The sequence below is a fragment of the Simochromis diagramma genome, unplaced genomic scaffold (assembly GCF_900408965.1).
Source record: "Simochromis diagramma unplaced genomic scaffold, fSimDia1.1 OVJJ01000685.1, whole genome shotgun sequence".
Taxonomy (NCBI): domain Eukaryota; kingdom Metazoa; phylum Chordata; class Actinopteri; order Cichliformes; family Cichlidae; genus Simochromis; species Simochromis diagramma.
Window position 1 is genome coordinate 4,278,674 of NW_024387477.1, and position 12,439 is coordinate 4,291,112.

The 12,439-nt window shown below is 42.9% G+C and overlaps 1 protein-coding gene across 5 annotated transcripts in view; it reads left to right on the top strand.

Annotated features, from left to right (window-relative positions):
- The first annotated feature begins 415 nt into the window (after window positions 1-415).
- Window positions 416-12,439, top strand: part of LOC120723761 (rho guanine nucleotide exchange factor 9) — a 44,800-nt gene continuing 32,776 nt past the window's right edge. For 2 of the 5 annotated variants that reach the window (XM_040015448.1, XM_040015449.1), the window contains exons 1-5: window positions 418-739; window positions 2,078-3,759; window positions 5,763-6,101; window positions 6,894-7,020; window positions 7,108-7,217. In XM_040015448.1, coding sequence (XP_039871382.1) covers window positions 2,152-3,759; window positions 5,763-6,101; window positions 6,894-7,020; window positions 7,108-7,217 — 2,184 coding nt within the window. In that variant the 5' untranslated portion in view covers window positions 418-739; window positions 2,078-2,151. Of the gene's footprint in view, window positions 740-2,077; window positions 3,760-5,762; window positions 6,102-6,893; window positions 7,021-7,107; window positions 7,218-12,439 lie in introns of all 5 variants that reach the window. The other 3 variants (XM_040015446.1, XM_040015447.1, XM_040015450.1) reach the window with 3 other exon arrangements.

A 12,439-nucleotide genomic window follows, 5' to 3' on the forward strand; every position in this document is an offset into this window, starting at 1 on the left:
TCAATAGAAGGATTTTCACATTCAGAGCAAATCCCAAAGGAGGATCAGCTAGTGAGACCAGAGTTCAGTCAATCACTTGTTTTCACTGATGTTCCTTTAGAAATTATAAGTGCTTTCTCATAAATCCACCCAACAAATAGAAGAGAAGAGAAAAAACAAAAACATACATAAATATGTGCTTAAAAAGCGAGTGGAAAACAGATGAGGGGTTTTTAATGATCTGAAGACTTAAAATGGGATTAAAAATGTGATAAATATTATTTATAAAATGAAATGTTTCCAGCATAATTTAGCTCTAAACGCGTTGTTATGAGCCTGTTTAACTCAAATAATTACAGCTGCTCTGCTGGTGTGCAGGCATGTGTGTCTAGGTGTGTGTGCGTGTGTGTGTGTAGGGGGTGTTGGTGTGTGTTTCTCTGTCTGCGTGAGAGCTTTTTCACAAATCAGAGTGTCGGCGTCTGTAGAAGCTTACAGGGCAAGAGTTCACCGGTTTGTCCAACTCGTTCTCGGAGTCTTGAGGATAGCGGACGGACTTCACAGGCAACAAAAAAAGCCCCAAAACACACGTGATCGGCAAAGGAGTCGCTGCAGTCCACGACTTAACTCATGGATAGAAGTTAAGCCCGCAGAGGACGGCGGATAAGTCTGGCTGACGTTAATAGCGACTGCTGTTATTGACTTTGACGACAGCAGCGACGATGCCTGTTTGACACGGAGGGGGGAAGCTTTCTGCTTTCAGGTAAGTTGTGAGCTCCAACAGCTAACTTCTCTTCAGGAGGACTTGTAAGGGAGAAGAAGACAGTTCGTTTTTCGCGGGTGTTACTTGACAAGCAAGTTTATGAAGTTCGTGAATTTCACAGCGAAGCCCACATCGGCTGACTTTTGCGCTATTTCGACTCCTTGTTTTCACTTTTTAAAACACTTTTAAGGTGGTTAAAAACTTAAAAGACCGTTTTACACTTCAGCCTAGCGTTAGGCAAACGTTAATTTTATTGACGCCATTTTTTTAAAAAATGACTTAAACGCCCAGTGCGGCAGCCGTCTGTCGTTCACTGACAGCGGGGTAGAGCGAGCTGCTGGTGCCCTTAAAACTTTTGTGACACGATAAATACTGAAAGCCAAAACTTAGTGAAACTTAGTGTATATCTCATTACAGTATAACTACCAAGCAGGGTGTATAACACTGAGCAAAACTCATAATGCTGCTATCAGAGAATAACAGTCTTTTAAAGCCATTTAAAAAAAGTACATGAACTTTTCTGTTTAAATGCTAAAATAAATACTAGCTAATGTGTGTAATTAGACAGCGCTTGTAAAACTGTCATTTCTTCTTTTTCTAATTATTTTTTTTAAACTTTTTGCGCAGCTACTGTTTATTTAAATAGCCCTCTGAAAGGCTTATCAGTAAATTGAATTGTAAAATTGTGCTGAGAGGCCAGCTTAATTGAAACGCATCTTTCGTTGTGATCTGAGGGAACAACAAAGATTTGTGCTGGGGGGCCTCCAATTACACAAAATGCTTCCATACATTTAAAGGGATTACAGTAGGAGGGGGTGCTATTAGCATGTGGTGGGTTCGCTGTGTCACCGAGCATCTTCTTCCTCAGAGGGAGCTTATCTGAGCTCTGATGATGTCACAGCTGGAGCCAGCCTGAAATAACCACACATCTCTGTAGTGGGTGTTTCCATGACAACACATCCTCTCGGTTTAAATGGTGGATGGCAACTGTGTCTAAAATAATTACTTTGAATAATATGGGCAAAATACTGGGAAAGTGGGGCGCTGGGTGTTGACTTGTTGCACAGACGTCTGCCTCTTGCAATCACAGAATGAGACTTTGAATACTGTCATGGCGTTTCAGTAATTAAGCTCATTGTATTGGTTATTCTTGAATGTTTGACCTGCGAATAAAATTCAGTTTATTTAATATCCTCCGCTGATATTTCCCAAATTTGTGGTGCCCATCTACAGGCAGGCATTCTGAGCGAGTTACATTGGAGTAAGGATGATATAAAATGACAAGGCAGTCAGTTTAATGTCAAACTCCTGAATAAAAATGTGGTTTTGTTCCTCTAGGTGATTGAGAAAGGGAAGGGCCTGAAACATGATGTCCATTGGAACTGATAGCTGACACCGTAGAATGAGAGAGGATGGAGCAGACAGGCAACCCTGCCCTTGAGAGCAACAACCCTAATGGGTTTGTCAACCGAGTGTTTAATGTTTCTCTGGATGTGGAGAATGAGACCAGCAGTGTTTATATTCAGGAGACTGGAACAGGGCCTGCAGAGGGGCAGGGAGAGACCCAGGCTGCCTCTTCTCAGACCCCTGTCAAGGACAGACAGGAGGTCAACAGGAGGCCTCGTGCCACAGGGGGCATCTGGAGGATCCTGAACCGAAAGCGAGCTGTCTCAGAGCTGGAGAGGAGACCCCACTCCATGATTTTGCCAGGGGAGGCTTCCATCCCGAAACTCTCATTCGCTGACAAAGTTCGATCTTTCAAGAAGCTTAAATCCCCGGCTGTATTCAGAGGGAAGGCAGGGAAATTGTCCACTGCAAAGTTTACCAGCTCTTTGGTGGATGAGGAGTCTTTCTGCCGCGATATTGGCACACCTCAGCAGCCCAGTGGTGGCACGCTTAGACAGCGTGGCCAGAGGCATTCATATGCTGGCTATACAGCACAGTTTGACTGTTTGTTTGAAGACATTGACCTCTCAACTTCTATGGATGGCCATCAATCCACTGTAACGGGCGAGGCTGTGACTCAGAATGGCTGCAAACCATCTGAAAAAGTTTCCTATACTAAAAGAAGCCACAACAATTCAGCCAACTGCAACAAAACTGCTGCAGCTTGTGAAGAACTAAGCACTAGAGATAGCCCGAGGACCCACCGGAGTGGAGGAAGGAGGCACAAAGATGTGTGGAGTTACCTGAGGAGGATTTCCCTTTTGGGGAAGACCAATCCTGTGTATTCAGAGAGGAGCTTTGACTCTGAGCTTCCCTCACTGGACAAAACAATAGACTCAGACTATGGCTCTGTGGACTTTGAGAGTGTCAGAGACTTTCAGCCACCTCCCCCAAAACAGTCGGACACCAAGGGGCACTTTGGTGGTCTCTTCAAATTTTTCAACAACTTTGCAGAGACAGCTAGACGATGGCGAACAACATCACGCTCCTTCTCTCCTCCGGAGGGGGAGAAGACTCCGATGAGCTCCCCACGGGCCCCACAGCGCGCAGTGGACAATGTTCACAGTGTGTCTCTGACACTTCACAATGAAGGACTTCCAACATCCCAGCCTACCCCTTCATCACCAGTGACTAGTAAATTCTTACACTCCAATAGCTTTGATGGTGACACTCCAGCACCTGTGACAGGTGGACGATCACCTACAGTGGTCCTTAAAGCCTTTAGGCCCTGCTCAGGACCTCAGGCTGTCAATGGCCTTCAGAGTTTTGAAGTTACAGACAAACCTGCTGACAGAGAGACAAACCTCCGGTCCAAGGCCATAGTAGAAAATCATGTCCCTCATTTAGGCTTAAACACGGAGGCTGAAAGTGAAGCAGAAGTTGAAAGGGACCAATCAGATTCTCTCTGTCAAGAGGAAAATGTAGCGGGACAGACAGGAAATGAGCAGGATTCCCAAGATGCTCCGCTTGACTCCCACCAGATACAGGAAGTGAATGTCCAATCACAACAAGGTGATAAAGAGAGCACAACCAATAGCGTACCAGCATCAGATTCCACAGAGGAAATATTTAAGGTAGGTAACTTTAAATAGCTAATGAGCTACCGAATTCAAATGAATGCATTCAGTAAACAAGTGTGTACTTTGTGTTGTTAAACCACCTTTGTTTTTCTGTTATTTTTTTAGAAAAAGGCATTTTCATGTGTAAAGGGTCACGTTTTTATGCCATAACTACATTCCATTGCAGGCTTTTATTCACAATATTAACACTGCCAGAAGCATGCGTCATGTCATTACTTCATAAATGCTGGAAATATCATTTATGTAACTGCTTTAATCATGGTCATTCTTTTGCTTCTGAAAAAACAAACAAACGTAGAAGCTAAAAGGGACCAGGGGTGATTTGGTTGCATGCAGGTAGCATACGTGTCAGAAAAAAACAAAAATCATTCAAAGAGCTAGACTATGACATGATTTGGGCACCTGCTTTACAGTTGTCCTTTTGCCCCATCTGTTGGAGAAAAGAGGAAATAGTAACTGTAAAGGTGCACAACATCATAGTGGAGGAATTTGGCCTTTTCTTGCTTAGTCGGCCTTTTGTAGCCTGCAACAAAACCCCACGTTTCCCACAGAGCCAGGCGTGTGTGTGTGTGGGACTGCGGCAGCCCAGAGTTCTGTGACATCCGCGCATCATGACAGCACCCTTCCCTTCTCACTCCAGTGGCAGAATTAGTCATCTCCCTTCTAGTCACAGCAACGAGTCAGGACATGTTGGCCCCAGCTCCTAATGACAAAATCAGATATGACATCTCAGTACTCAGCACACTTTCATAGGGGCTTATTATGCAAAGGCAAGGGCTTTGGGAGCATGTGTTTTGGGAAGGGTGCTAATGTTTGGTCCCACTGTAAATTAGCAGGGTTCTACGCTGATACCACTCTTAAATGGAAAAGATAATAGGGGCAGAAGGAGGAATTAGCGGATAAAAAGAATTCATGTTTAACAGTATTACAAGATGTAACTTAACTTGAAGCCTACTGAAGAATTTCAAGATGGAAAATGTTTTGAGCCTTAAGAAGGGCAGAATTTCACTTATTTAACCCAAATCTTTTTAAAGGGCTTAGTAAACCTGCGTGTGTTGAGAGTTCTGCTTTTTGAAGTCAGTGAAAAACTAAACAAGTAAGCCTTAAAAGAGCTAGCTGAAATCTGTAGGGTGATAAATGTCAGCCTAATTAAGGTTCACAAGCCAAGTAGCTGTGGCATGAAAATGGAATAAAACACAACTTCATTTTTTTGCAGAACTGTTTGTGCCAAATGTGTACACAGATCAGCAGTAGAAGAAAAACTGCAAACACTGATTATGTATTCACACACTGACTTAACTGCAACCCACTGGCTTTGGGGGAACTTGTTTCCCTACTAATACAAGTACCATAATACTTAAAGCCTTGCTTCAAGTATTGTGGTACCTCATTAAGTGAAATTGATCTATTTAATTCAGCCGTGCACTCATGATTTTGAACGTGAGAGGCTGGTAGTTACAAAGATTTTGCTGCTATCAGGTTTGTATCACCTGCTGTCAAGGTGATACAAACCTGACAGCAGCACAAATGTGTTTTGGCCTGTCATCAAGATAAGTTATTGAATTAACACAAGTTTGGCAAGAGCATTGCACATGGACAGCAAAAACTGTGAAGCTGTGTACACCGAGCTTTGCTAAAAAGAGCGTTACAGCTCAAAGTTGTGCCAAAATAATTTGTCACATTTACACTGCAAAGCCCTGTTTAGGGGACGTGATGGCGTGTGACAAGAAAATCCTTCTCAGTAATCACAAATTATTTAAAAATGAAATCCACATGTCTGTTGTGCTGATGTTTCCCTTGATTTGCCAACAGTCTTGTCATTCAGTTACCTACTGATCCACTGCAACTAAGCTACTGGGTAGAAACTTTAAAAATAAAAAAAATTTGAGGTATATTTTGTTGAACCTGCAGAGACATTTTTCTCAATTCCCTACACAAGAAATGCATTGTTGCACCTTTATCTGGGCCAAACTGCTGAGTATCTGTGCCAATCGCAGCTGTGTGAGCAGATTGCCAGCCAGACAGGCTGCAGTGTAAGACAGCCTGGCCTGGCCTTGCCCCACTCGAGCACAGAGAAGACCTCTGTACCTCAGAAGCGCTTGCGCCCTCGTCCTCGCCCGGCATCAGCTGTCCTGGACCTTTGGAGACCCAACCCGGACCGAGATCTCGACAGCCATTACAGTGAGGTCGGCTCACTTTCCCGAAGGAGACGCAGGCCTGCTACCACAGTGCAACACTCTCTGGGGCAGAGAGGGATGACTTCCCGCGCCAGGCCTTGCTCTGTCATAGAAACCAGTGTTACTAGGGAGACGCAGTCCACGGAACTGCATCACAGAGTAAGATGTTAAACTCACTAAAAGCAAACATAAATGTGAACATAGACACGACAAGTAGTCCCATAAATATACCAACACATGCAGCTATATAAAGTCTATGTAGGTGTGTCTATTACACATAAATATATCTCATTTTTACACTGAAAAAGGGAAAATAGGTAGGCCAAGTCTCACTAGTAGTCTCCACCAACTCACTGACAAATATAGCACAAGCCCATAATGAATCAAAGACACATCACAGACTATGAAGGGCATCCCAGTACTAACCCAGTATTTATATACCACTCACTGTTTAGCTGCAACAATGCTCAGCCTCTGCCTGCACTTTTGGATGCAGCTTTTATCCCTAGCTCTCATACTCCCTTTCTGCCTTTCTCTCTCTCTTTCTTTCTTTTTACTTTCTTCTGTCCTCCCTTGTGGTTCCCCTTTCTCTCTCCTTCACTCTCATTCTTTTTCTGTGGCCAATTTTCTGCCTCATCGCTTCCATAAGCTCTACCTCTCATTGCCCTAACTCAGAGTCAGTTCATTTTAACCTGAGAGACTGCCTGGTTGGCATGATGTATAGTCTCTCATGGTTTGCTGCAGGGCATGCACACTGACCAATGCACCAGAATAGACTTGCTGGATGTGAAATACTTTAATTCTCTGCACAAAAAAAGAAAAAAAGGGGGACAAGGCAGTAATGTGAAGGGCAGGAGAGAGTGTGCATTCAGCCTTGTGTGTGTGTGTGCGTGCATCTGAGTAACCGTGTATGGAATATTTGAGGTGTCCTGACTAGTCAGTGTTCTCCAGGCCTTGTCTCGCCCCCCGGGTGTGTCACCGTTAGAGCCCCCACACAGGGCGTCTCTCCAGCGGTGTCGCTCCCTGCCTCTCCCCCCCAGCACTCTCACTGCATTGGCCCTGCTCCTGCCACAGTCAGGTATTGTTCCATATTTTTATTCGTTTAAATATGCAGATTGTTAATTGATGTATGCTCAGTTCTGCATGTCTTCTTGTCTCTATCCAGCAGACATGGGGCAGTCCTCATCTTCAGTGCGCCTGCGGTCTGGAGGTTCTGGTAGCTGCAGGAGGAGGAGGCTGTTAAGACCTGGGTCAGAACCGCTACAGGTCAACATAGTGAGTATGATATACACACACTTGCAAATAATGGCATTGCGTAATTTTATTTCTTTTATTTCCTTTTAGACTTTTCAGGCCTTTGGACAGATTTATTAAAAAAAAAAACACTGCACACAGTGGACGGTATGATGACTGATAGCTTCTCTCTGATACCGTTAATATTGGAGTTTACAAGGCGTTGCTCAGTGTTTCATCAGATAATGAAGGGACTGATCCGTGAAGATGGTGGCCACGTGGATTAATGTCACGCAGTACTCTTTGGCCATTACTCATCCTGAGTTGCACACCCAACATTTCAGATGTGTTGTTTAATGTGTCGAGTGCAATTCACTCAGACCAAATTGTTAATTTTCACAGCAGATAGAGAAATAGCAGTAAATTCTAAATAATACTCATTGCATGCTGGATTCTCTAAAAACTGTCTAGAATGTCAGTTGTGTAAAACTGGCTGTAGAGTATGCTGGAATAACGCTGCTCGGGAGGTGAAACCAGGCATTTCGGAATCGATGCTTTGAAGTGGAAGTGGCCTCTAGAGGATTCTAGTGAAAGGAGATACAGAGTCTTCTGATACATCCTGACAGGGTAGTGGCACAAATTTCTAGTGCTGGGTCCAGCAGCTCTACTTGCAGAACTATAATGCACAAGACAAACACTGTTTTTTGTTTTGAAAAATATTAAGACTAAAAATAAAGTGTCAGGAAACCACTCCTCTTTTTGATACACGTGACCCAATATAGCAAACAGTGCCCAAAAAGGGTCTGCAAACCTTTTCATACATTGTCTGGTTGTCTTCTTTATGTTATTCTTTCTACCCCCCCAAACTTGCCAGGATTTGTCTAACTTTGAGCAACATTTTAGGGTTTTTTCTACCACTAAAATTATGCTTTTAGCTTTTTGACACAAAAAAGGAAAAAATTAGGTTCACTGATGTTTGTTCCTTTTTTTAATATAACTGTGCTTTTGTGGGTACAATCCAAGTAGAAATGACTTTGGGTCTAATGAAATTTTTAATAATTTGCTCACATTACTTTTTCCAGAATGTTTTAATCTCTCTGCACTCCCAAACTCACTGTTCCTTTCACCTCTGTGCATCATTCATTTATTGTAATAATTAAAGTGCTTTAATCTGAAGCGCATCTGAGTAGCTAACTTCCAATCCTCCGCTGAGATTTCAGGTTCCAAGTCTTTGTTCCATGTGTGTTCAGTTTTTCTAGGTCTCTAAAGAACTCGATATAAACTCGTAAAATATGTTTTTTCCCCAGAAACAGTCTTTTGTCATCATTATTTCGACAAGTGTAGTGAGTGAATTATGTTTATGTGTTTTTAAAAAGCTCAAAATAAAAAAAAAGGCTTCTTTTCAGATCAGATGTATCCTTCAGGTCTTTAACATCACAGTTTGGATGAGACAGCTCTTAAGCCTTTTCATTGCTTTAGAGGGCCAAAATTTGAATGTAGAATCTGCATTTCCTGCGGTGTAAAACCGGTTAGACCACACTGTGACAGTCTCTTTGTTTTAAAGATTTTTCTTACATTATATCAGAATGGAGCTACATGTTTAAAAGTCAGCTTACCAGCCTGCTTTGGGGTAAATATGGAAACTTCAATGAATATTATTTATTTGTAGTATCAGAAAAGTATTTTTTTTTTACTCAGAAATCACATAATTCAATGCTTTTAGTTGCAAAGGTATATTGCTACAAGTTGCATTTTCCACGTCAGTCTCAAATTTCCAGTTATTTACAAGCAGTCAATGAGGACTGACTACAATATATGAATTACATTAAGGAGTCTCTTCTCATAGCAGTAATGCTGTTTGCTCAGCTGCTGAATTATGATCCCCGGGCTTTCGGTCCTGGCATGTCTTCCCATTGAAATTTTGTAAGCTGTGCCTTTGAAGAAGTGACACTACTGCATTTATAGGCTTTGATTATAACTTTTTTCTCCTGCTGATCTAAATAGTGTTTGTGAAACACTGCGCACTGTTGCCATGACACTCACTGGCTCCAGTTCATCTTCTTGCTTCTATCTTTAGGCAGCCTTTTTAAGCGTGAGCTAAATAGAGAAAGTGTGTGGGTGAGAGAGAGAGAGGCAGAGAAAAAGGGGTGGGAGAGAAAAGAAGAGAGATGCTCCCTTTGTCGTGGTCCTCCCCTGGGGTAGGGAACATGGACACATAACACTGGCAGTGTCTTATGCGTGCGGTTGAGTGGTGAGAAAAGTTTATTTGGTGCAGGCTCAAACGCTGGGATCCAAATAAAATCAGTAACGATAGCTTTATTGTCATTATAGTTACTGTTTAACAAAATTTCATATGACTCCTTAAAAAGCAAAGGGGTGCATGGTGACTTAACCTGATAGTATATAGATGATTGATGGATGGATCTCTCCGGGTCTTCATTGTTAAAAAGCTCTTGTTTGTGATACAGCGTAGTGTATATTATAGTCTTCCTGTTTGGATGACTGGTAGAGGCCGGAGGCCGCAGGCACAGAGAAAGCATTCTCACTGCAGTGGATTAACTGCTAATGCTGACGCCTCTCTTCTCCCTTTCATTTAAATGGATTTCTCCCCCAGTCAACCTCCTCTCCTCGTCTCTCCTCTCTTCTCTTCTCCTCTCCTTTCCTCTCCACTGACAAACTCTGGCAATAGGCGTCTTTAATTCCTATGCAGATGAGAGGACAGTTCCCTGTGTGTTACTAATGCTGTGCCTGAAGCTCTGCTGTCAGCTTGTCAGTGAAGGGGACTGTCTTATTAACAGCTTCATGCAGATTAAGAGTTTCAACAGAAATCTTCTATGATTAAGTTTGGGCGAACCTAGGTCTGTCTGGACATAATCATATTATGCAATGCTATCTATTTATTATGAACGCATGACTCAGCAGGCAGTGGTTAGCTGGGCAAGAAATGGAGCAATGATAAAAAAGGACAACGTCCTTATGCACACACTTAAACACACGCGGGGAGTAACAGTGCACAAAATTTCTGTTCGCTAATTTAATCGGACACACTCGCAGATTTCGTTTGTATTTGCATCCTGGGTCTTTGGCCCCCATGTGATACACCCTCTTTGCAACCCTCTGATGCACACACACACTTCACATGCTCTTCTGATGTATTCAGTATTCATCTGTCAGGATGTATGAGTCATTGCATTGACAACTTCATTATTTGGTGTGGAATGAACAGCACCAGCTAGTGATATTTCTGTCAACCACACTATGAATGTGTAGCGTTTGTTTCACCCTGGGCTTTCTTTTAGAGTCCCGAGAGAGAAACCATGGGAATAGCTCCACCTCAAAATAACTGCACGTTTGTACAGTTTGCACTCAGAGCCAGTGGCGACCTAGAATCCTTTATCAGTGTTCATTCAGCATTGTTCCTCAGTCAAGGTGCTGTAACTTACCGCAGCCACCAGCTAATGCTGTTTTGTAGGACGCTGTAGAATCTGATAAATAGCAGTGCCACTGACTAAACCCGAGTAGATGGTTGTGTCAGAGCCTCCCCAGGCTGTTTCTTCTTAAGAATGATTTTCTGCCTGTCAGGTGTGTGCATGTTGTTGTTAATGGCGCATAAATGCCCATGTGACTGTGCTTACATGTATGGGTGTGTGTTTCTGCGTGTCAGCGAGTGAGGCAGAGAGGCTAAGGGCCTTTCTCTTATATAACTGAGGAGAGCGTTGCCTTCACTCTCTACAAAACCCATTTCCACTTTTCAGATGGCTGCACGTTCCCTGGGACTGGAGGAACAGTGCCTGCGTATTAATTCTCTGAGTCACTGGTGTATCCTGTTTTACAGTAGCTCCGCATTACACTCTGTATTTTGTCAGAGCATGCATGCCCGTGCAAGTACTGATTTGCGTTCATGCTTTCTTGAAAAACACTCCACTGTTCTATCTCTCAAGCTGTGATATGTTGTTGACAGTGTGGGACAATGGAGAAATACTAGTGGATGATTTCAGCAATATCACAACATGCAGTCATTTCACCTATGAGACCGTTTCAGACCTAAAGGACTTAGGGCTTGTTATCCAGCACCAGTTGTTGTTTCATATGTACAAGTCTTCCCTGGCTGATTTTACCCACAGCCATCACTGTCCACTGCTAGTGCTAGTGTAGCACCTTGAAGGTGCACTGCATTGTCCTGTATAATATATAAAACCAATTAAACTAAGTTTGTGAGAGAGACTTGTAATGATGCCAGGTTTAGCAGAGAAAGCTGTAATTTGAATTGCCTATACAGAAATAGGTTAGAAAATACAAATGTCAATAAATAAAAAGTAGCTAACTTTCAATATGACACATATTCATAAGGAATATGTGTAAAATATATTTATTATATTTAACAATTTATTAAAAGAGCTAACCCTGGATGTATTCAGTTAATATTGATGGTCAGCTCTTTGAAACCCCTATGTTATCTGTGATTCTTTACTCTCTCTTTGTACATTTAGAGCCAGTCGCTCTGATTTGAATTACTTTAACTAAATTGCTCTGCTGAGTGTTTGGAGTCTGAATAAAGAAATAGCTCCGGCCCTGGTCACTTTATCCTGCATTAAAATAATGAGACAGAAGCTAACTGTCTGTACAGTGTTCTCCTAGTTAGAATGTATCCTGCAGGCCTCTGTAAAAGATGGGGTGTATTTTTCTGGCAGCTGCCACTTCTTGTGTACATTATTTAGCTTAACTTTCTGCCTTTGACCTCCCTGACTCCCAGCTACGCCACATGCGGCATCAGAGAAAACCCTCCATCACATCCACGTATTATGCAATCTCCTTGCTCCTTGTAGTTCTTCTTCTTCATCCCCCCCGCCCCCCCGTCTCGATCCGCCCCCCTTTCTTCATGACCTCAGCGCTCGTCATCCCTCCCTCCATCACGTCCATCTCTGTTTTCTCCTCTGTTCACATCAAGTCCCCCCCCCCCCCCCCACACTGCTTTCTGTGCTTGCTTACCTTCTCCCCCCTCTTCCTCTATTCCTCCCTCCAGGCATGTGAAAACACCTGCTTCCTGTGGCCTGTTGTGTGGATGTGAAAGCTTGTGTGTGAGCACAAAGTTTTAGTGCGCATCCATGGCTGTGTGCAGTCGTATATTTTAGCTTTTCAATGGAAGATGGTTATCAGACAGCCTATTAAGTCTTTGATGGCAAGAGCTACCCTAAAAAAACAAAAAAAGAAATAAGGTGCTCAGAAACAGAGAACAAGCCAAACAAGCTTTCACCCAAATATGG